The sequence below is a fragment of the Carettochelys insculpta genome, chromosome 11 (genome assembly GCF_033958435.1).
Source record: "Carettochelys insculpta isolate YL-2023 chromosome 11, ASM3395843v1, whole genome shotgun sequence".
NCBI classification, from domain to species: domain Eukaryota; kingdom Metazoa; phylum Chordata; order Testudines; family Carettochelyidae; genus Carettochelys; species Carettochelys insculpta.
Window position 1 is genome coordinate 3,634,344 of NC_134147.1, and position 25,270 is coordinate 3,659,613.

General features: G+C 45.2%; 1 protein-coding gene across 1 annotated transcript in view; it reads left to right on the plus strand.

Annotated features, from left to right (window-relative positions):
* Window positions 1–25,270, plus strand: part of DCAF1 (DDB1 and CUL4 associated factor 1) — an 85,480-nt gene that overhangs the window by 35,026 nt on the left and 25,184 nt on the right. Inside the window, exons 10-19 of the mRNA XM_075005347.1 lie at window positions 2,471–2,650; window positions 3,738–3,947; window positions 9,901–10,070; window positions 10,996–11,120; window positions 12,218–13,478; window positions 14,475–14,673; window positions 15,029–15,111; window positions 17,055–17,139; window positions 18,604–18,837; window positions 23,842–23,935. Coding sequence (XP_074861448.1) covers window positions 2,471–2,650; window positions 3,738–3,947; window positions 9,901–10,070; window positions 10,996–11,120; window positions 12,218–13,478; window positions 14,475–14,673; window positions 15,029–15,111; window positions 17,055–17,139; window positions 18,604–18,837; window positions 23,842–23,935 — 2,641 coding nt within the window. The remainder of the gene's footprint in view (window positions 1–2,470; window positions 2,651–3,737; window positions 3,948–9,900; window positions 10,071–10,995; window positions 11,121–12,217; window positions 13,479–14,474; window positions 14,674–15,028; window positions 15,112–17,054; window positions 17,140–18,603; window positions 18,838–23,841; window positions 23,936–25,270) is intronic.

Sequence of the window (25,270 nt, forward strand, 5' to 3'; positions counted from 1 at the left end):
TGAAGCCATTCATACTTCATTGTATACTTCACTCGCAGCAGTAATTCAGTGTTAATCTGTGAGGGAGTATCTAATGGGATTCCACAGGGATTAGCCCTGGGTCCAGTACCTGTCAAGAGTATGCTTATAAAATGTGCTGGTGACATCAATCTGGGAGGGGTTGCAAGCACTTTGGAGAGTGGGATTAGAATTGAAAATGGGACAAACTGGAGAATTGGTTTGAAATCAATAAGAAAAAAATCAGTAAAGACAACTGTGAAGTACCATGCTTAGAAAGGAAAATCAAACACATGACTACAAAATGGTTGTGTGCTATGTAGTACTGCTGAAAGGTATGAGTGTTACAGTGGATGACAAATATCAGTTAGCAATGTGACACAGCTGCAAAAAAGGCTAATATCATCCTGGGATGTAAGACAAAGAAGGTAATTGTCCTTCTGTGTTTGGAACCCTAGAGGCCTCAGCTGGATTACTTTGTCTAGTTCCATGCACCAAACTGTAGGAAAGGTGTAGACAAATTAGAGTCCAGAGAAGAGCAACAAAAAATGATAAAAGACTTAGAAAACCAACTCTGTGAGGAAAGGTTTTAAAAAAAAAAAAAAAAGAGGGGGCGCATGCTTAGTCTTGGGAAAAGAAGGCTTGTGGGGCCGGGGACTTGACAAAAATCTTCAAGTGTATTAAAGGCTGTTGCAAAGAGGACATTAAGAACAGGCTGAACAGATAGCTTTCAGGAGTGGTCTAGGTTGTCTTGTCACAAGATGGTGGGCTGAACTTGAGTCCCTTCCAGCCTATAGATTTCTCTGATCCTGTGAAATCATGGATACTGGTGTGGCCATTGTTTACATAGGTCAGACCATGTGATCATCACGTTCTGCCTTGTGAAATTGTGAACAGGGAAGCCAAGAATAGTTATTTTCCTATCTGAAATTTTGTCTTGTATCTGCAGCTAGGAAGTATGTCCTTGTCTTTTTCTGTCAAATTATTAGTCTCATAACTGCCCTCCTATTTTTGTTTTTTTTTTAAAAGTGCATTAAATAATGTTTATAGAACTGCTGCTACAAATGTATTTTGATGCAATGACTGGCATTTTCTGAAGATGAGAAGGGCTGGATATAACTGTCAGAATATAATAACTAGTTCTGACTTGCCCAGAGATGTCACTGCGCAGTAACTGAAGCTGTTTTCGCTGTATCTCCTGGAACAAGGGGCCTTGCTAGCATTTATTTTATAATACTCTGTTCTGCCAGGTACAAAATTGGGATACTGGTATGCCGGTCTCAAAAGAGCGTGTGGTTAAGAGACTTCACCATCGATCAGATCTTTCATTTGACATTCTGATTCTGGAGACCATCTCTGAGCCTCTTCAGCCAGGTTTTAGTGGTATCCTGCATTTAGTCCCACAGGTGTACCACACTTCCAAAGTGACCATAGGTTACATGTGCTTCCGATCTGCATCGCCTTAATTCCTTATGCTCACTCAAGACAATGGCTGCTGAACTAGCAGTTAACACAAGAAACTACACTTTTGCCTACCCAGATTTCTTAGTGTCTGGCTCTTCCTGAATTTCTGCTTATTTCTACTCTGTTTGACATTAACTCCAGTAAGCAAATACCGTACAGATTTGTGGTTATACTGCATGCTGAGCAGTTGACCTGGCTCTAAAGAGGGATTTCTGCTGGTGTAGCACAGCAAACACCACTATCCAAAAGTGGTGGTGGTTATCCAAAGTCTTGGAACAAATGATAGCGAAAGCATCACTCCCCTGACATACTAGCCAGCTCTTCCAATTGTCTGATGGAGAACAAAGGAGAGTGTGGTTCTAGAAACAGCAGAGCAGGGGATGGAAAACTGATTAGCTAATTTGATCTAACTACAGTACTTGTTGTTATTGGCACTTAAGATCCTTTTGTCCCTGTATGTGCCTGCCCCTAATAAAGAGAACCTGTCTGACAGTCTTTTCCAGTGATCTAAGCCCCGCTTTCCAGATGCTCCTGGTTTATATTGAGATGTAAACCCTGGAAGTTAAAGAACATTTTTGTTTGTCTGAGCTGCCCAGCAGTTTTCTGTGCTCGAGAAATAGAAATAAAAATCTGAAGCAAAGTTATATTATCTGACCTGAGCAGGGCTAATTGGCTTTTTAGATTTTTTTAAAAAAAACTATGGTACATGACAAAAGATTAATAAAACAGCACGTTAAAATCCCATTTCCTGTCCAACAAAGTGGGACCAGGGTGCAGTTAGCGCTTGTGAGCTAAATGGAGCAAAGTCTCTTAGCCACACACGTTTTCGAGTCGTGTTAGGCCTGAGATTTAGGGGTTGTGCTCAGACTAAAAGCAGGATAAAAGCAATTGTTAGTAGTTGCTTCACTTGTTACATAGCCCGTGGTGACTGCTGAGTGTAAGCACACATTCAACGTGTCTGTCTCCAGAGGAAGACTGGAGGGTTGTCACTACATCCTTTGTTTTGTAGGTGTGCATGCATCCCCATCATGTTCTGTCGGATGTTGTGAACTACACCTTGTGGCTGATGGAGTGCTCCCATGCATCAGGCTGCTGCCATGCTACCATGTTCTTCTCCATTTGCTTCTCCTTCCGTGCTGTCTTGGAGCTCTTCGACAGGCATGATGGCCTCCGGCGCCTGGTGAACTTGGTAAAAATTAGTCGCCTTTTTTGTTCCACGATGTTGCTCTAGTGTCAGACTTTAGAGCTATAGCTATAAAATGCTCCCTTGCCTTCAGACTTCCCTCCATTGGAATGGGTGGAGGGAGGAGGGGTGTGGGGATTGTGTGATGGATGTGAGTGCCTTTCCCCTTGTTTGGGGCATTTGTACTCTCTTCTCACACTCAAAAATACTATGGTTGTGTTTAAGGTTACGCCCTGAGTGAGGCCTAAACAACGTGTTAGTGCTGCTCTTTGATTGAGCAATGATTGATTATGACTTTGGCTTAGGTCTGAGACCTTTTGCCTCATGGGTGATACTCTTCCACCAGCATGTGTGCAAATCCTCATGGGATGGTTGTAAAAACACCTTCTTCCAATCTTCCCTGATGTGGCTTTTGGATTTGTCTTTGGTTTTATTCATAACAGGGCACCAGGAATTACTCTTCCTGGAGAATACTGCTGTTCACCCAGTTACATCTCCATCTGTGCTAAGAGATTTCTATTAGCTGCAAGAGAAAAAAATCTACAGTTTCAGCAATACAGTAGACCCCCAAGATATGCGCACTCCCATTGTGCGTATCTCAAGTTAAGGTGACCCTGAGTGGCAGGGAAACTGCGCTGGTCAGTTTCCCTGCTCCTGTGAGGGGAGGCAGCTGCTCCTGTTAGTGCTGGCAACAGAGTGTCAGGCTCTCAGCTGCTGCCACTGACAGGAGCAGGGAAACTGACCAGGGCAGCAGCCCTGATCAGTTTCCCAGATCTGCAAGCGGAGGGGAGATCTGCAAGCAGAGGGGAGCCGGGAGCTCGTTGCCCCCTGGTCCCTGGCTCCCCTCCACTCACTGGAGCTTGGAAACTGATCAAGGCTGTTGCCCTTGACAGTTTCCTGGCTTCCCCAAGTACCATACGAAATTTGATTTATGCAGGGGTTTGCATATGTCAGGGGTCTACTGCATCCATCCAGGTGAGATGAGCTCTGTAGGGTCAGTTTTTGTGCAGATGGGGTTGGCAGTTCTAAGTCTCTTACTTCTGAACAACGAGCCTACTAAGAAGGTGCTTCCCTCTTGACTTGGTTTGTGCAGATCAGCACCTTGGAGATCTTAAATCTGGAAGACCAAGGAGCCCTCCTGAGTGATGATGAGATCTTTGCTAGTCGCCAGACTGGGAAGCACACCTGCATGGCTCTGCGCAGGTACTTTGAAGCGCACCTTGCCATCAAACTTGAACAGGTGAAGCAGTCACTCCAGCGCACTGAAGGTGGCATTTTGGTGCATCCGCAGCCACCATACAAGGTGAGCAATATGTTTGGGATTCTTATACTGCTCTGTGTGATGTTTTTCCCCCTGGCTGCAGTCATGGAAATGAAATTGTCTTTGAAGTCAGTGGAATCCCTACAGGACACGCAGACTGTGTGTGTTTTTTTTCCCCATAGTGAAGTGGCATGCAAAAAATAAAGGCCATAGCAAAGTTTCAGGGGGTAATTGGCTTCCATTTAATTGGGAGATACCACTTCTTTCCTATTCAAGAGTTAAGAGTGTCTGAAGGAGAATTTTGTCACATCTTCCTTCTCATGTTTTTCATTTCCAAAAGGGCCTGGTAGGTAAAGTTTTTAAAGGTGCTGAAGAGAATTTGGGTCAGGTTTTGATATTCTGCTCTGTCAACAGGGAACAATCCTGTATGTGCCCAAGGCGGACAGTAGTAGTTAGAAATAAGCTACAGAGTCTTTGTGTTACCTTTTGTTCTTTTTTTCCCCCAGTTAATATTAAATTTTAAATCCAATAATCATTCATTTATGGTTTCTGTACTAGGGTCTTGTTAGCTTTATGGATGGGGACTGAAAAGGAAACTTCAACTTTTGTAGAGTGGCAAAAATCACGCTTAGAGCTTCATTCAGAAAAATAAATGAATTAAAATGCAGGAATCTTGTGTTACAATCACTTTCCTTTCATGTGCAAAAATACACATTTATTGAAATGTATGAAAGATGAACTAATAAGAGGTTGATAAAGTTTTGCCTACAGAAGAGACCTTCTTTTGACAAAACAAGGGAGCGTCCACACTATGAATGTGTTGTGTCTAGAATCTGGCGACAAAACACAACCTTTTTCCCAGCAGAGAAAGTTTGAGGCATAGCACCTCTGACACATTCTGTGGACAGAAAAATAGTGGAGACGCTCCGGGGGGGCGGCTCCGACAGAGAGGGCTTCCAGTTCATCTGGCAGCCCTGTTTGCAGACCTTCTGATGGGCTGTTCTGTCAACAGAAGGCTGGGCAGTCTGGCTGCCCTCTGTCAGCAGAGGGCGTTGACAAGGGGAGCCCCTATTAGGTGTGGATGTGCTCTGTAGACAGAGGTTCTGTTGGCAAAACTCTGTCAACAGTGACTTCTGTAGACAGAACATTATAGTGTAGACCCAGCTTAACTGTTTTACTGCATGCAGCCTTTTGTGAGTATGAATTGTATTAGTGTAGTTTTTTTGCTGAACCCTTTTAAAATTGTGTAGTAGTTTCTTTCTCTTAGCCCCATGACGCTAGAACTTTATTTTGGTACCTTTTTCTTAGCTTTCCTCATTCTGTTGTCATTTCTAGGGCTAGTGGGAAACTTGAAGGATATTGTTTTAGTAATTTCTTCTTCAACTGGTGTCCCCATGGGTGCTTCACTCGGTGTGTCCTTGTGCTGGCACTCAGAGTCTTCTATAGCTGTGGTTTCCCACGCCACTCATGCACTAGCACCGCCTCGGGCTATCTGGTGCGCGCATTGCATGGGCTCCTCAGTTCCTTGAATACCATCCTCGGTTGTAGACGGAGCTTCATCCGATCTGCAAAGCAACAGAGTTAGATAGTTGTTTAGTTAGTTGTTACCTAGATTTTCCCCCTTATTGCAAGTCGTTCTCGCCTGCAGTTTTGTTGTTGTTCTTCACTGTTTCGTTTTTTGTTTTTTTTTAAGGTGGTTTAGTTAGTGCAGTTCATTTTGTTGTTGTGTTACTGCCATGCTTGGCTCCCTGGGCTTTAAGTGGTGCAAGACTTGCAGGGAAGCCATGCTGGTCTCTGAAGGCCATGCTTCCTGCATTAAGAGCTTGGGTGAGGTTCATCAGACTCAGTCCTGCACGCATTCTTCCAGCCTTACAGTGAGGGCTTGGAAGGACGGAGCCAATAAGATTTAAAAAGTATCTCTACGAAGCTTCTCCCACTGGTGTCCCCAGAACAACTGCCCGCTAAAGACTCCGTGCGAAAGACTAGAGCCACAGACTCTTTTAAGTGTTCCTCTGTCTCGGCTGGCAGATCCATCCCCAGTGAGCTCCTGAACTGCGGTGCTGTCTTCATGGGCTGTGCCAGTGACAAAATCTTCTGCTGCTTCACTAGCACTGTCTGCCGGCACCACCAAAAAGAGCACACTCAGAGCCTCGCTGCAAAGCACTCGGCACCCCCAACACCCTTGGCGCTGTCAGCTCCACAGGCTCCGACCGCACTGGCACCAGGGCGTGGACGGTCTTCTGTGGCTACAGTCTCACCCTCTGCACTGGGCTTGGAGTGCAAACGGTGCTACTCTGGGTTGCCACATTGCTCGCATCAGCCACAGCCTTCGGCACAGAGTAAAACCAGGGCCAAGATACCGCCTCACTCCTTTGCGGAGTTGGTTGTGGCACTGGACCCATTGAAACTCTTCACGCCGGGGCGCTCCACTGGGTCCTAGAGGAAAAAGATGTCCTCATTAGCAGAGACTGGTCTGGTGCCGGGGTTGGTGCCACCTAGCCCTCAGCAGTGATCCTTCCAGGTGCCACCTACCTCCCCATGTCTTTCTCAACAGTCTGGGTCATCACACACGTTGGGAACTAGACTCTCACCCTATCGAGAGGCGTTTTTGACTGTCGAAGTGTGTTGTTTCCTCTCAACAGTCGAGCCTGATGCACTCCACGTGGCAAGGTATACTGCCTCCTGTGGCTTATCTGCCCCTTCCTCTGCCCTGGTTTATGCACCACTTTTCCCACCACCACGACCTGGCACTAAAGTGGTCCTCGTGGCAGGCACAGTCTCCCCACTGTTATGCCCAGCCAACAACTTCAGCACCGTATCAACTGTCCCACTATTCAGGCACCAAGAATTCCCTTTCAGAAGGGGGACAGGATTCTCCTTTGCACCCTTCCTCATCATCACCTGATGATGCGGTGCTTTCGGTATCGCCTTCCCCCACAGACAGTACCAGAGCCTTTCAAGACCTTTTCCAATGACTGGCCCAGGAGAAGGATTTATAGGAGGTGCCTGTCAAACAATACTGACTCCTTCACACTTTGCAACCCCCTCCCTCATCCAGAGTGGCTCTGCCAAAGAATGAAGCCATAAAGGACTCTCCCAGTGTCCTCTGGCAAACACCACCTCCATTTCCCCCCGACTCTAAAAAGAGGGCTGATAAGTATTTTCTGGCTTCCAAGGACTCTGAGTTCATACACCCACATCCAAATTTGCTGGTGGTAGATGCGGTCCAGAATAGAACCAAATCTTTTTGCTCTACCCTCCCCACCCAAGACAAATCCAGTAAATAATGGGGTGTAAGGTGTACTTCTCTGACACACTCCAGTTGCAGGTGGCCAACTATATGGCCATACTGGCCAATTCTGACCACCAAAATTACTCCAAACTTCAAGAGCACGTCCCAGCCCTGCCAGAACACCAACGCCAGCCCTTGTCCACATCATCGGAGAGCAGCATACCATCATCAGTATGGCCATACAGTCCATGATGGACCTTCCGGACACGGCAGCCCAGGTTATGGCATCCGCTGTAGTCATGCAACATACATCCTGGCTTTGGTCCTCAAAGAGCTACAACAGAAAGTGGAGGACCTCCATTTTGTCAGCCATAATTCTTCACCGAGAAGACTGACAAGGTTCTTCATTCCATGAAGGACTCCCATACCAGATTGTGCACGCTTGGCATGTACACCTCTCGTCAGGTGGGCTCGCTATTCTCCTTACCAGTGGTCATAGGGGTACATCCAACAACAGCAGCAGCAGCACTTCGAGCCCCGTCAGACACTGACCCCAACAGTGACAATCCGGCAGACACAGTCAACAGAAGTCCTTGGCATCACACCCTCAACCACACAAGCAACAGGTTTGAGAGTGTGGTTGAGAGTCTGAGAAATTGTTTTGGTCCAGCCAACACACCGCTTACAAGGCAACCGTTAGATCATCCCCTCTGCCCCTTGCTCTGCCACCAGAGGGCCATCACCACAGACAAGTGAGTCCTGGAACTGGTGGCCCAGGGATGTTTCATTCCTTTCACCTGCACACACCCACCACCAACCCCACTACCCTGTCCCTCTTTGGGGACCCCTGTCATGAGCATCTACTCAAACAAGAGCTTCACCAACTTCTTTGCTTGGAGGCCATCGAACTGGTCCCTAGTGGTGAAGAAGGGGGCAGAGGTGATGGTGAAAGGGCTGGCTTGTAAGCTGTGTGTTGGCCAGACCAAAATGACAGGGCTCAAAGTGCAGTTGCTGTTGAGTTTCGGGGCAGGGGTTTTTACACCACCTACTTTCTGACTCAGAAGAGAAACTGAGGTTGGAGACCTATCCTAGACTTAAGGAGGCCCAACAAATACATCCTCTATTGACTCTTCAGCATGGTGATCCTCGCTACCAAATGCTGGCTCTCATCTCTCATCCTCCACGATGCTTATCTTCTTATCATCCACCTGGTGCACAGACCTTTCCTTCAATTCACAGTGGGGCCCCACCCTTAGCAGTAGCAGGTCCTTCCATTTAGCCACTCAGCTGTGTCCAGGGTGTTTGTCAAGACTCTGGAAGTGGCAGCCACCCACTTCAAGTGACAAGAGGTCATTATCTTCCCCTACCTGGATGATTGCCTTCTGAAAAGTCTGTCGCTTACCGAAGCTCATGTCACTGGTCTCGGCTTGCTCAGTCTCTGCTTCCACATAAAATACTAAAAGTCCATGCTCCAAGCCACAAAGTCTCTGGAGTTCATAGGACTGCAGGTAAATACCATCACTTCCACAGCTACACTGCCAGTCCAGCAGTTTCAGGCCCTATGCTACCTAATTCAGGTAGCGACCTATCACCCACCATTATGGTGCTCGCCTGCCTTATGTTGCTGTGACACCTGTCCGCTACCACTTACGTGGTCAAGCTGGCCAGAGTTCACATGCGCTGCCTCCAGTCATGGCTGTCCTCTTGCTATATTCCAACCAGGGCCCCACTCTCCAAGACTCTGGCTGTTCTGCTACACGTTCTTGCCTCACTCCAGTGGTGGACATGCCTGGGTGATGTTTTTGCCAGGGTGCCCTTTCAACAAAAGCCACTGTCCATTATCCTTAAAATGGATGCTTTCCTCCTGGGTTGGGCGGCCCATCTGTGTTCCCACACAGTGTGGGACAAGTGGTTGTTGAGTGAACAGGCGCTCCACATGAACTTTTTGGAGCTCTGAGCAGTTCTATATGCATTCAAGCACGCCCAGTGGTTCCTGGCGCACAGGTTGGTCAACATCCTTAATGACAATACCACCTGCATGTATTACATTTGCCAGGTGGCCACATGGTGTTCCAGTAACATGTTTGCTTGGCACTGTGTTCTTTCATCTTCCATCGCTTCCTCCATCCAAGTCGGTCAAGCGGTGTTGTCTACTGTGGGTAGTTACCGAGCTCTAAACCCACCTCCATTCTGTGACTACTGATTTATAGTGACCCAGAGTGGAGCACCCACAGGGACACTACTCAAAGAAGAAGAGGAAGTTACTCAGCTTGTGCAGTAATGATGGTTCTTTGAGATATGCGTCATCATGAGTGCTCCATTTCCCTCCTGCCTTCCGCTGCTTTGGAACGTCCTGCTCTAAATGTCAGATCAGAAATGGAGGAGTCCACCCCATGTGCGCTACTGCCGCATGCCTGGCATGGGAAACCACTGCTACAGAATAATCTTAGTGCTGGCACAAGGATGCACGGACACGCATCTTGAAGAAGATAGTTACTGCACAAGGTGAGTAACTTCCTTTTCTCTAGCATCCATTGTAGTGGCAGCTACAATTCATAATATAGGAGAGAAAGCACTAAAGAAAAGCAAGTATATCACAGGTAGTGTCTTATTTTTAGCTGCATCATGTCCTCATAGCCACTGGGCTTGGATGCTGCTGTGTTGCCAAGGGAAGTGATTACCTGGGAAGGTAGAATATGATCTCTCCTAAGCATGTAACCTTTGTGCTAGCTCTTTAATTCACCCTGCAACCTCTTCCTACAGGCCTGCTCCTATACGCATGAGCAGATTGTGGAGATGATGGAGTTTCTGATAGAGTATGGTCCAGCGCAGCTCTACTGGGAGCCAGCAGAAGTCTTTCTGAAGTTGTCTTGTGTGCAACTTATGCTTCAGCTTATCTCAATAGCATGCAACTGGAAGACCTACTATGCCAGGTGAGACGGTAGCTACAATTCTGCATTGCTGCATTTCCCAAACTGTAGATGCAGCTCAATAGTGGAGCATTAAATACTTGAACTAGGAAAATTTTCCATTTTTACATTCAAGAGAGCACCAGCATCTAATTAAAGATGCACATGCAGTGCCTTGTGGTCTGCAGAGAGCCTGTGATAGTCATGTAGTTGGTGTATATGAAGGAAGGACTTTTTTTGACGGTAGAGCCACACTGGAAACATGATAATGTGAGTTCCATAAGGGCTCTACCAAGTTAGTCACCAAGCTGAGTAGATTCTGACCTGTCTTAAGCCATGCATTTCCCATCTGCTCCAAACTTTGCTTGCTTTTTGTTGCTTACTTCGTAACAGAAAGCAATAACCATAGTATTGTTGGAGACTAGAAAACATAACTTCTCTTGCAGGGCAGGTTGGAGTTTTCCTTCTCTCTGTAGAAGGCAAATCTCCCTTAGCTGAGTCAAGGAGGCATACTTCTCATAGCAAATCCAACACAGAGATGAATTTGGCATGGTAGTTTGAAATATGAGCCCACAAAGAAGTTGAGAGTGTTTGGTCAGTCATAAAGTGGGTGTTGGCAGCTGCTGCTTTACTGTAACTATGCTTAGGCTGGTAATCTCAGAGGAAATTCTATAGAGTGACCAAACTCTAGCGTGGAATAGAACCAGCCTAGGAGATTTGACTCTTAAACGCCTTACTGCTGTTTTTGCCAATAAGCTCTCTATGGTGACGTGCTGCCAGAGCAAAGCTATCATCTAAGTTCCTGAGGTGTCTCATTTCCCTTGGCCTCAACCGGCACTGCAGTACCCAACGTGTAGCCAACGAAGAGAAACTGCAGGGAGTCCTGCTGACGTATGATAAATGTTCTTTCCTGTTATTTCTGATTATATCATTTGCTGGCCTCTCCCAGGAATGACACAGTACGCTATGCCTTGGATGTCCTGGCTATCCTTACTGTGGTTCCTAAAATCCAGCTGCAGCTGGCAGAGCCTGTGGACGTGCTGGATGAAGCAGGATCGACTGTCTCCACTGTGGGTAAGCTGAGCGTGGCCTTTGGAGTTCGAGTGCTTTAATAATGGTATCGTTACAGAAGTGACGTGTCAGTGACTTGTTTCAGGCCCCCCCCCCCCCAGTATGATAGGGGGCTAGAGCTGTCCATTCAGAGTCATTGACTGTGATGTAGATAAATCATTGGCGACCATGATATCGTACCTCAGTTGTAAACTCCTTGAGGACACAGCCTTTTGTCGTCTTCTGCTCCTGACTCAGAGCACATGGGCTGTACTGAACAAATGATACCAGCAAATTCCCATTTCCAATGGGGCAGTGAGGGTCACTCTGCTTCATGGACTCTTAATTCGTCCTCAGTGGACTGGAAGTGGGAAGGATGGGGGTAATGACTGTCAAATAGTTGGATGAAAGACTGTGCCCTTGTTGTTCACTCTCTTTGCTAGTTGTCACGTGTTCACAGCGTGCAAAATGAATAAACAAACTCTGGCTGATTGCTGTGCTCTAAATGTTAGCAGGATGGGGCCCAGCATGTTATAAAAGTGTGTTTGTAGGTGGGGGACTTGTGTAGCTGAGAGAGAGAATACCCTGTGAGCACTTTCTTTGAGCAGCACACTGGTCTATTCTGGAATGAAGGTTGGATTTGAAAAACAATTCACGTAAGAGATGTTTTTTTGACCAAAAGCATTCTGGAGAGTGTGACGTATATTATCTTTTTTCTAGTAAAAAGTTACCGCCCCCTCCTCCTCTGTGGCTTTGTCAGGTACCTAATAGCTGCTTTCTGTGATGTCAACCCCAGAGGCATTCCTCTGTGAATCCCCATGTGTTAGCTGCGATACGGTGAGGTGCCTGAACCAGGCCTGATCCTCTTCCATGAGATCATATTTGACTCACCGTTGAGGTACTGCTGTGGTGTGATCCATGGAGCAGTATCAGTGGGGTGCTGTTAGCGAAGGGGATTACCTAGCCTGGGGGGAGAGAGGAAAAACTATGGTGGTCAGAAAGCATGAAGTGACTGCAGAGGCCTCAGTTGGAGAACTGAGCGGTGCTTATACTCTGATTTGCAGAGCAGTGAGTAATGTGTAAGTAGGCGGACGTGGTAACAGAAGCATTTCTCTCATTAGGGATCAGCATCATTCTGGGAGTTGCTGAAGGTGAATTTTTCATCCATGATGCAGAGATCCAGAAGTCGGCCCTTCAGATCATCATCAACTGCGTGTGCGGCCCGGATAACCGGATCTCCAGTATCGGCAAATTCATCTCGGGGACCCCCCGACGAAAGCTCCCCCAGGCACCCAAAAGCAGTGAGCACACACTGGCCAAGATGTGGAATGTGGTGCAGTCTAACAATGGCATCAAAGTGCTGCTGTCGTTGCTGTCTGTAAAAATGCCCATCACAGACGCAGACCAGATCCGAGCGTTAGCCTGTAAGGCCTTGGTGGGGCTTTCCCGTAGCAGTACTGTCCGGCAGATCATCAGCAAGCTGCCCCTCTTCAGCAGCTGTCAGATCCAGCAGCTAATGAAGGAGCCTGTACTCCAGGACAAGCGCAGTGACCATGTCAAGTTCTGCAAGTATGCTGCTGAGCTGATAGAGCGTGTGTCGGGGAAGCCGTTGCTGATTGGCACAGACGTCTCCCTGGCTCGGCTGCAGAAAGCTGACGTGGTGGCCCAGTCTAGGATCTCATTTCCTGAAAAGGAGCTGTTGCTATTGATTCGGAACCATCTCATCTCTAAGGGGCTAGGAGAAACTGCTACCGTCCTCACTAAAGAGGCAGATCTCCCCATGACTGCCGCCTCTCACTCCTCTGCCTTCACCCCTGTTGCGACTGCTGCCTCCCCTGTGGCTCTGCCTCGCACACCCCGTATAGCTAATGGTATCTCGGCCCGACTGAGTAGCCATGCTGGTGTAGGTTCCACAGCCACCTCTGTCCATGCTCAGCCAAGACCTTCTGTATCCCAGGGTCCACTTGCCCTTCCAGGTCCTTCCTATGCCAGCAGCTCCCCTTTGATTGGCAGGATTAGCTTCATCAGAGAGAGGCCACCGCCCTGCAATGGCAGGAAAATCAGAGTGCTGAGACAAAAATCGGACCACGGCGCCTACAGCCAGAGCCCGGCCATCAAAAAGCAGCTGGACAGACACCTCCCCTCCCCACCCACGCTGGACAGCATAATTACAGAATACCTTAGGGAGCAGCATGCCCGCTGCAAGAACCCGGTTGCCACCTGTCCCCCTTTCTCTCTCTTTACTCCCCACCAGTGTCCTGAGCCAAAACAGAGGCGCCAGGCGCCAACTAACTTTACTTCCCGGCTGACCCGTAGGGCGGCCTTTCCGAAGTATGGAGGGGTGGACGGTGGATGCTTTGATAGACACCTTATATTCAGCAGGTAAGGAAGAAAGGAATGTTTCTCCAAACCTCTTTGGGTGGTGTCTGTGCCAAAAGGCCTTACCTGCTGCAAAGGTGGATTCAGGCCCCAGAATCCTCGTTCCTTGGACAGAATAGAACATTTCCGTTCTATCGTGACAGTGGGGAGACTGTTGCAAATACAGTTTGAGAAGCCATTCTGTTTCTCTCTGATAATTTGTTAGCACTTAATGTAGCACACTTCAACCTTCAGAGTGTTGTAGAGACAGGAATAAAGCCTCCTGACCCCACCCTGACAGGTAAGTATTGTAATCCTTGCTCCAGGGGTGGGGCATTCCAGGCAGAAAGGCTGATCTATTGAAGGCCTGAACTTATCAGTCAGATCCAGGACTACCAGCAAATTAATGAATACTGGATCTCTGTTTTGTTCTTGCAGCCTACCCCCATCTCCTCTTCCTTACAGCCCGTGGCATTGCTTTCCTACCTACATAGATGCCTGTTACTTTAGGTGTGGAATAAACGGGAGGAGCTGTTAAATCTGTAAGATGATCATGTGTTGATGCAAATGTTTTTTGGTGTTGGTAAAACCACAGCACCAGCATCAACCATGTATGAGCCTGAGCCACCTGATGTACCCCCTCTCCATGGTTTGCTTTTGCCATGTTTCCTTCAAGAGATCATAGCTACCTGTGCTGTATGTGACCATGCAACCGATTTTTCCATCAGTCCAACTTGGAAGATGCTGAATCTAGATCGTGTGTCTGGTAGGATGCTGTGACACAAGAGTCCATCTTGCGGGAGAGGAATCCTGCCTGACGTGTTGTACGTCTGAGGGTCAGCTGTTTCCTTTCTCCTCTTTTGGTGTGTGTGTCTCTAATCTTCCCTAAAAGAAAACTGACAGAATAACAGTAGCTACCTCAGCTTTCAAACACAGGTTTTAAGGTTATCTCACCCTCATTGATTGCTGCTTTTCTTTACTCCATTTTGGGTTATTTTTTTACCCTTTTAACTTCCCTAGGTTTCGTCCAATTTCTGTGTTCCGGGAAGCAAATGAGGACGAAAGTGGCTTTACCTGCTGTGCGTTCTCTGCACGGGAACGATTCCTAATGCTGGGCACCTGCACTGGGCAGCTGAAGCTCTACAATGTTTTCAGTGGGCAGGAGGAGGCCAGTTACAACTGCCATAACTCTGCCATCACGCACCTTGAGCCGTCCAGGGTAAGGACTCGGACTCATTTGAACAGTGAGTTCCTGTGGTTTAAGCCTTGTCCTGTTTTTGACCCGTATGGGTTCCGTGGACCCAAAGCACTCGTAAGGCATTGCAGCTTATGCAGAGATTGCTCCCCTGCTTGTCTGTTACCATCGTAACGCGTAGCTTCTTTAGATGTCCATAATTTTGTTGCATAATACCATATAGAGCTGTAATTTACCACCTGGTCACTATTTCTGTAAAGTGCACTGAGAGAGGGTCCTTTTGGGCACTCCTAAACCTGTTATACATGGGAGAAAATACGACTGTCTACAAATAACCACTGTTTTGCTCTGCCGTTTTTCTCACACCATTGAACCACAGGATGGATCTTTACTGCTAACATCTGCTACATGGAGCCAACCATTGTCTGCACTGTGGGGGATGAAATCTGTCTTTGACATGAAGTAGGTACTCTTTGATACTCTGAAATGCAGAAACTTAAAGCAAAACCTTTAAATTTACCCCCAGAAAACCCCAGGAATAGCAAAATGCAAAAGTGTGGTCAAGTACTTGGCAGTTAAGAGCTGCTGTATGGTAGGAAACCTATTCCAACTAGAGATGTCAGACAATTAAAATAATTGTGACTAATCATGGAATTGAAGAAAACTGATCAATTGCTGTTTTAATTCCACTGTCAAACAATAGAATACCCATTGAATATTTTTGGATGTTTTCTTAATTTTCAATTTTCTTAATTTTGATTGCAACGCAGAATATAGATGATGCGTTGCTCATTTTATATTTTTATTACAAATATTTGCGCTGATTTAATATTGTTTACTTCACCTTATACAAGTATTGTTCAGTCTCTGTATTGTGGAGATAAAATTTAGAAGTATGGATTTTTTTTACATAACTGCACTCAAAACCAAAAGATGTACAGTAAACGCTTTCAGATTTTGCATTCTATTATCCGAAACTCTCAAATAACCAGCATTTAACCATAAAAAAAAATTAGTAACGTTTGCCATAAGTACAATACAGTGAAAGTAAATAAAAATAAATACAGCAAATACAGTATAGGTTTACAGTGTACACTACTACTGTTGTTGATAGATAAAGTACTCTGCATACGTTTTTGCTTTTCTTCATATCTAATCTTGTTTTTCTTTAGGGTTATGCGTTGTTAGGTATACCTTTCTATTATCCAGAATACTTCAATATCCTGTAACCTCTTGGTCCCCAGGCTGCTGGATATGAAAGAGTTTACTGTAAAACTCCAGAATGTTCAGTTCTGTTTCTTGTTCAGCTGATTACCAAGACAAACGTGTTTGTTTCGTTACGTTATGCCAAATCTGCACAGAAAGCATCCTTAAACAATGCGTGCTCAGTTGCCATCCGTGGCTTCCATAGGGTGAACTATATGGTAGACAGTGTGGCTAAAAGTACAAAGCAGGAGACATACACTTCCCTCTCCACAGAGTTCAGCTGCGGATTTAAATAACACATTATGTTTTTCAGTAAGTGTCATGAGCACAGAAGCGTGTCCTCTGGTATGGTGGCAAAAGATTGAAAGGGCATTGGAAAGTTTAGTGCATCTGGCATGTAAATGCCTTGCAGAATTGACTGCAAAATTGCTGTATTGAATCCCTGTTCTCATTTTTAGGTGACATTGTGAACAAGAAGTGGGTAGTGTGATCTCCCTTAAACTTACTGATCTTTTTTACAAATACAAATATTTGTAATAAATAATAGAAAGTGAGCATAGTATGCCTTGTATTGTCTTTGTAATTTAAATCAATAGATCTTGGGGTGGGGGGGGAAGCCCTCACTTATAGTCTAATATTCAACAGTGAAATTAAAATTTGTGATGAATTGCAAATCGTTTTAATTGACGTAAATTTGTTTTGAGTTAATTGCTTGAGTTAAGTGTGATTGACAGTCCTAATTTGAACCAAAGTTGCAGGTGTGGAACAGTGGGCAGAATCCCACCATATTCCATTGTACTCTGAGACATCAATAAGCATTTTATAAACAAATTTGGTGCATGATACGAACATGTACACTAATCTGACTCTCTAAAGGGAGGATTTTGTACTCAAAGGCCAGAGTAAGTCACCTTTTTTACCTCTTTGCGTCTCAGTAGAGTCGTTCATGCCTTGCCGTGGGTATGTTTCAGAGCTGAGCTATTTGTGGCTATGGATAGTAAGTACTCTTCTGACAAATTAACTAGTGATACATTTTAACACTATCACTGCTGTGGTCAGTGGAACAGAGGAAGTTTTCAGGTTTTATTTCTTGTGCATTAAAAATAACTTCTGCCAGACATATCTCCACTGTGTGTGTCTGATTCAGAATGGACAGTTTGAATCTGCTGCTCGTTGACCTTACTGATTGTTGTGTGCAGGCATTCCTTCCCAGATGATCACTATGTGGAGTTCAGCAAGCACTCTCAGGATAGGGTCATTGGCACAAAAGGGGACATTGCTCATGTAAGTACAAGTGGAAATTGATTCTTTGAAGCCATGACAAGGTTATGCCCTTATCCATACTATCTATTAACTGATGTGAATACTGTGGAACTGTATGTATCTGGCATGCTAAAAGCTTTATGCTTCTGAAGCTGTTCTTGTAAATTGGATTATTTGCTGCATTTCAAAGTGTAAGAATAACCTAACAATTGAGTTGGGCTGTAATGCTGAAGGGTATGCCACATGTCTCTTAGAGACATGGTACCTCCAATTATACAGGGTATTTCTAGTGTCTGGTCTGATGATCCATTTATTTGAGAGATGTTCTGTGGGGAGTAGTGTTGGGAATACATGCAGCTGTGAAGAAGTTATGGCAGCTTTTTATAAATGAAAGGTTCTTCCATAAGGAGTACTTCACCAGCACGTGAGGGAAATGAGCTTTTGGACATTCTCCAACAGGAATGCACAGAATGAGCCTGTTTTATGGTGACAAATTGGCTTAAATTATCTGTGCAATTTGCATAATAATCTTTCAGAATTCTACACACATCAGACCATGAAAACACCACAATCTTAAAAGGTCCTCTTCTCTGTGAATGTGCCTGTGCTTGACAGAATTCATTACAGGGACTATTTCACCTAAATAAACATTGACCAAAATAATGTCTCAAAGCATACTTATTCAAATTGGTCATCATTTTCCTTGCTGATCTTGCTGATTTTCATGTCCTTTTTGTTTAAACAAATGAGTTATCCATGCTTGCCCAGCTTCTCCAGTGTTTTGGTACTCCTGGGAAATCAAATATGAGTTTGCAATGTGATCATCTGGTTGGCAGCAGACCGGTATCCAAAACCACAGGATTGTGGTTTAACTATAGTGTCAGAAGGAAACTAGGTTTTGAGAAATAATTTTGAGAAAATAGTCACAGGCACAAAAAGTATGAAGTTTTTGTCTTTAGTTGTGAAAAATCCTTCCTAGGGAAATAAGGCGCAGTTTAGTGAGACCACAGAGTACAATTGCCAGTAACTAGAGCTCCTCTCACATATTTCAGGATTTTCTTCACTGTGTGCCAATCATCTCTTTCTCTGCTTGTAAGTTTCCCCTCCTTTAAAGCTAAACTAAATATTTCTGTAGCAGCAGACTAGCCAAATGCTGCCTTTGTTCAGAACTTCACAGCCTCTTTTTCAAAACTGGGTTAGTTTTCTAGTACCCACCTCAAACTTGTTAAAGATGTTAGGGAGCCTCAGATAAATTAAGAATTGCTCAGGCGTATGGGGAAACGCAGACTCTCACCTAAAGAACTCTGTCTGAATGTTTGGTGGCTTGGAAGGAGAGTTTGCCATGGGTAGGCTCTCATAGGGGGATGCATCAGGAAAGCTTGAGTGAGTGAGGCCACCAAAAACATTTTGGAAGGGTACATGGTGTTCTTGAGCACTGACGGAACAAATGTTGACTAATCTTTCTCTTTCTTTTTAATCTAAAAGATCTATGATATTCAGACTGGCAACAAGCTATTGACTCTGTTTAACCCAGATCTTGCCAACAACTATAAGAAGAACTGCGCCACCTTTAACCCCACCGATGACCTTGTCCTAAATGATGGGGTGCTCTGGGATGTCCGCTCTGCACAGGCCATCCACAAGTTTGACAAATTCAACATGACCATCAGTGGTGTTTTTCATCCTAATGGGCTAGAGGTCATAGTCAACACAGAGATTGTATCCTTTTACCTCTGTTATAATGCCAGCATAGTGGAAACATAAAAACCTGCGGGCTGGGAAGCAGGTGATCTCGTTGCAGGAACCTGTATAAGTGTGTCTGCCTGTGTCATCTAATCAACAGTAATAGAATTTCGCAGGCTGTGGTGGTACACATTGACATCTCTTGTCCGGTGCCCGTGGGACCTGACTGGTGCTGGACAAGAGAATTTGCTGGACTGGGAGAGATCAATATTTTCAAGTGGTATTACCACCACTTACACTGCTTACTGAGCTCTTAGAAGACATTTAGGGGTAAATTGCAGCTAAACAACAGCACAGAATGCTGACAGCCAGGACTGGTGGCTGGAAACAAACTTTATGGGACCCCAGGAAACATGATCACACCTCTAAGTGGTCATCTGGCAAATTAAAATCATGCCAGATTACGGATTTTTCCGGGCAAGAGAGTTCTGGATTAGAGAGGTTCAACCTGTAACAGATGCTTTAATACGTAAGTTAAATATAGTGAACCTAAGAATTATAAAGTTAGGATCAACAGTCCATCTAAACCCGGGATCTCAAATTTCTTGGCTTGGGACCTATTTGTAGATGTTTATGGTCTGTTGCAACCCAGTAAGTAGTTTGGAGGTGGAGGCTCTGGGATGGTTTTGGTTGGACGCTGCTCCTCTGTTGTGTTGTGGCACTGGCTGGGCTTGGGTCTGTGCTCTGGGCGTGGCATGGAGTGGAGTTGTGACCTGGCTTGTGGGACTGCAGTGCCACTCACTCATGTTTGGTCTGTTTGGGCTCCTGTTGTCATGTTGGCTGGACCCGACCTGAATGGTGCTTGGACCCCAGGTGCCTGGAGCGGGAAAATGAGCCCAGTCAGCCCTATGGGACAGAAGCTGCCATAACACCCTTTGAAACATTTTCAGTGAAAACCCCTGATCTTAACTAGGGCCTTGTCTCTGATGGAGGCTAGAGTCAGATGCTTCAGAAGAAGATCTGAAAAACCTGCTAGTGGACAAGTAGCAAGCAGTCTAAGTTGCCACGGGACCAACAAATTTATTAGGTCATGAGCTTTTGTAGGCAAAACCCACATCCTCAGATGAAGTTGGTTTTGCCCACAAATGCTCCTGACCTAATAAAATTGTTAATTTCTAAGGTGCCACAGGACTGCTTGTTTGTGAATTTGTAGACTAACACGGCTACCCCTCTAGTGGACAGTTACGGGACAGCTTAGCCATAGGTGAAACTTGTATCTTGGGCAATATCCGTTACCTGTGGGTAACGGGGCATTCACATAAAGGTGAATGATGTTTTAGCTGCTCTTTTACAGGGAAGTTTGTCACTGACCTCATCGGGTCTGTATCCAGCTGCGGTGGTAATATTGGATACTTTCACTTCGTGCTGTCCTTCAGTCCTGAATGCTTGTTTTTAATCTGACAGTTAACCTCATTACCGCATAATTTTGTTTGCCTTTTAGATGGTTTGGGCTTTTTTAACTGAAACGTCTCTGAATAAAAAGTTCTGTACTTTAACATATAAAACACAAGCTTCATGCCGCTTCACGTAATTTAATGGCATAGTGGTGACTAAGTGCTGTTGTCTGTAATATTATTATTTACCTTTTGTTACTAGAGCATGAAGTGGCATTTTTCTCTGTGCTAGATTTTGTCTTCAGTGAAGTGTCTGCTTTGTAAAGTAGCTCTCCAGAGACTCATCTGTGAACTTGTTTAAAGCATCATGCTTGATGATGCTTGTGACTACAGATCTAGATTTGCTCACTTATGGCAATCTGAACTTTGAGAGTAACAGGAGGGAGAAATTCTTGGTTTGGATATTTTTCTGTGTCCACATAATGTGTCCAGGATGTCACAATTTCAGTTTTCTTGAACTCAGTCTTCAGCAGGTTGGAGATCTGCAGGTTGACTAGTTCAAGCTGCAGAGCTCCCTCATTTGTTACAAGGAGGACCTCATGACTGTGAGATAGGAAGCGTTCCTCAGGAGTTACGGCGAAAAGATCATGTTTGAAACATGTGCAGTAAGAAAAGCGTATATGACAGGCAGCCAGCTTGGCTTACCAGGGAAATCTTTGGTGAGCTTAAACTCGGAAAGGATGCACATAAGAAGTAGAAACTAGGACAGATGACTGAGGAGGAGTTTAAATCTGTTGTTGGAGAGCACAGGGGAGTAATCAGGTATGTGAAAGCACAATTGGAACTGCAGCTAGCAAGGGATGTTAACAGTAAGAGGGTGATCAGAGAGGTGTTCGGCCATTACTGGATGAAGGAGGTAACCTGGTGACAGAAGATGTGGGAAAAGCTGAACTTTTTTTTAAATTCTGTCTTTATGGACACGATCAGCTCCCAGACTACTGCACTAGGCAATGCAGTATGGGAAGGAGCTGGGCAGCCCTCAGTGGGTAAACGACAGCTTAAGGCCTGGGCCTGTTTAGAAAAGCTAGACATATACATATCCATGGTTCCAGATTTTAATGCATCCAAGGTCATTGCAGGGTCTTTAGCCATTATATATGAAAACCTGTGGAGATCAGGAGAGGTCCCAGATGACTGGAAAAAGGCAAATATAGTGCCCATCTTGAAAAAATCCAGGGAACTATAGATGGTCCGTCTTACCTCAATCCCTGGAGAAATCATGGAGGGGATCCTCACGGAATCCATTTTGAAGCACTTGGAAGAGGGGGAAGTGATCAGGAGTAGTCAACATCAATTCACCAAAGGCAAGTCATGCCTGACCAACCTGATTAGCTCTGTGGACGTGGGGAAGTCAGTGGATGATATACCTTGACTTTAGCAAAGCTTCTGATAGTTTTCCACAATATTCTTGCCCATAAGTTAAGGAAGTATGGTTTGGATGCATGGACTGTAAGATGGATAGAAAGGTGGCTAGATAGTTGGGCCCAATGAGTAGCAATGAATGGCTCAATGTCTGGTTGGCAGTTCGTTTCAAGCGAAGTGCCCCAAGGATCAGTTCTAGGTCCGGTATTGTCCAACATCCTCATTAATGACGTGGATGAGGAAATAGATTACACCCTCAGCAGATTTGTGGGTGACACTAGGCTAGTGGGACAGGTAGATACGTTGGAAGGTATGGATAGGGTCCAGAGTGACCTAGTTATATTGGAGGATTGAGCCAAAAGAAATCTGAAGAGGTTCAACAAGGACAAGTACAGAGTCCTGCATTTGGGATGGAAGAATCCCAAACATTGTTACAGGCTGGGGACTGACTGGTTAAGTAGCAGTACAGCAGAAAAGGACCTGGGCAGTGCAGTGGATGAGAGGCTGGATATGAGTCAACAGTGTGCCCTTGTAGCCAAAAAGGCTAATGGCATATTGGCGTACATTAGGAGGAGCATTTCCAGTAGACTTAGAGAAGCTGCTATTCCCCTCTGTTCAGCTATTCCTCTCTGTTCAGCGCTGCTGAGACCACATCTGGAGTATTGTGGCCAGTTCTGGACCCCCCAGTATAGAAAGGATGTGGATGCATTGGAGTGGGTCCAGCAGAGAGCAGCAAAAATGATTAGGGGGCTGGTGCACATGACCTATGAGGAGAGGCTGAGGGATCTGGGCTTATTTAGTTTGCAGAAGAGAAAAGTGAGGGGTGATTTGATAAAAGCCTTCAGCTTCCTGAAAGGGAGCTCTAAAGAGGATGGAGAGAGGCTGTTGTCAGTAGTCAGTGGCAGAACAAGGAGCAGTGAACTAAAGTTACAGAAGGAGAGGAGTAGGTTGGCTATTAGGAAAAAGTACTTCACCAAGAGGGTGATGAAGTACTGGAATGTGTTACCTAGAGAGGTGGTGGGTTCTCCATCCCTGGAGGTTTTTAAGTCTCGGCTTGACTAAGTCCTGGCTGGGAGGATTTCATTGGGGTTGATCCTGCTTTAGGCAGGGGGCTGGACTAGGTGACCTCCTGAGGGCTCCCTTCCAGCCCTAGGGTTCTATGAGTCTATGAAATCAATTATATCCTTTGGTATAGAGAAAAAAAGTCTCCAAATTGGGTATGGCAGCTTGATATGAGGGGGAGACTGATTGCATCATTTGCCTCCAGTACCAGTCAGTGATTGTAGAACTGAATAAAGTGCAAAAGCTTCCCAGGACTCAAATCCATGAGAAATATGTCCAGCTTCTCATTTCTCAACAAAGTTAGCAGATTTTTCTTCTCCTGGCGTTGCAGCTGTGCGTTCAGGCTATTCATATGACCAAGTATGTTGCAAAGAAATGCTTTTTTGACCATGAACTGAGGAACAGAAATTCAGATGCCTCCCTGTGGGGAACTCAACATCGTGATCCTAGAGCTTACAGAAGCATGCTTGTGATGTACTCTTACTAAGCCAGCAAGTGTTATTCCGGAGGAGATTGTCATGATTTACAGAAGACTGAGCTACTAGTTCCAAAAATAGCCTGTGTTGCACTCTTGGGAAAACTCCATGAAATTATTTTCTTCAGTCCCCAGATCCTCTCATTTTTCTGCTCAGCCTGGCACACCACACGCTTTCATTTATGGCAGTGCTTCCGGTAGTCGTGCAGCAAGGCCCATCTCATTGCAAGCATTTGAAGGTTCCCATCTGTTACCAGAAAGAGAATTTTATCCCTGTTCCTCAGTTTCTCACTGTGGAGACAATGATGTTGACTTTATTTGGTGAAGTGTTTTGAATGTTATGGCTGAAAAATATTATTTAAGAGGATTGTTTCTTTCTAATGCCTTCGCATTTTTATTTTCAGGAGGACACCTCAGAAACTTGTGAGACTTGCCATTTAACTGTAGCGTCTGATTTTCTTCCCTTCTACCACTTTCATCTCATTCAGGGCATCATTTCTCTCTCCATCGAGAACTGCATAACCATGCAGATGGCTGAGGAGTTGGCGCAACGTGTTTAGTTAGGTTTTTGTTCATGCTAGCTGGGGGGAAGAAAGCAAGCTGTCGGTGCCTATTAATCTGCTGCTCACCAATGAGTTAAAATAAAAATGGAAAGTTTGTGTGTTATTCCTTAGCTTACTTCTTCAGTGGGACCTTCGAACTTTCCATTTGTTGCACACGGTACCAGCGCTGGATCAGTGCCGTGTAGTTTTCAACTACACTGGCACAGTTATGTATGGAGGTAGGCTTCCCCTTCGTATTGCACTGTGGTATCTTTGTTCCCTCTGTCTCGTTGCATTTGTCTGTGGAGGCTTGAGGGTGGGAGTGTTTTTTCCCTTATGTTCATAGTAAAAAAGACAAACTGAAAGTTTTTCCGTCCAGTGGCTGTACTTTGTAACCCACTTAGTAAGTGCCCAAATCTAAGTTTCATGGGGAAAGTGTTCCATGGTTGGCTTCAGTCATTTTTAACAGCGGTTGCATCTTACTAAGGTGAATCATTGCATGGTGGAGAACTTTTAACGTCCACCAGCTCTGTGAGATGCTGCTTAGAACTCAGCTGACCCACACTTTCACCTGTCCCTCCAGTTGTGGTGTCGGACTTGGTAGTGTTGAACTTGACTGTCAGTGCAGATCTTATTAATCTGACACTGCTGGAGAGAGCAGCATGTTGAGGATACATGGCCACTGAAATTCATTTGAGTCCCTCGAGGGTAATCTGAGCTCCTGGTTTTAACAATCTGAGGTTTTTGGAACATCAAGAAATATAATTCCACTCTTGCAGTTTGAACCAGTGTATATGATTTATTATGCAGTTTGCTTCCTTTTGGAGTGCATTAAATATCAGTGCCAAGTTAAAGCCACCCTTTTTACTCCTGCTTTTATTGGTGGTTGAATTTGTGTGTGCGCTCCTTCTTTTGAGAAGTTTTAGTAGGTTTTATGTCCTTGTGGAGTTTTGTATTTTTAAATCTTTTCATATATGTTTATATTTTAAAAACATTTTGTAAGCTGCCATGAATATTTTAAGTAGAGGGGCAGGGTAAAAATATTTTAAATAAATAAAACAATTGAATTTTAATCTTTGAGAAAACAGTGACTTCTTGATCTGTGAGCAAGTTGCCTTGAGGAACACAATGAGCAAACACTCACTCTACTGCTCTACAAAGTTGCAATGTCAACCAGTCCAAAGTTACCAAAGGCCACAATTAAGGTGGTCTGTATAACCTTAAATAGGCCCCGTTCGCACATGCACTGATTGCTTTTAATTAGATTCCCTAATAATAAATTCAGTATCTCCTAACTACTAGGCACAATGAACCCTTGATTTTACAGACCCTGATTTAATGGACTTTGGGAGCAACGGACATCTCCCCATTGTGCCCAAAGTCTGCTGAGGTCGGTATAATCCTAAACCCTCCCCTCTCCGCCAAAAAAAAGCGGGGAGGCTTAGCACTGTCACAGACTGTACTCCATATGCACCCATCCCTTGGCGGTAGGAGCACATGGTGGCTCCTGCAGGCCATGAGGTAGCCCCCTCCTGCAATGCTCGGGTGCAAAAGGATGCGAACCAGAGCGGGGT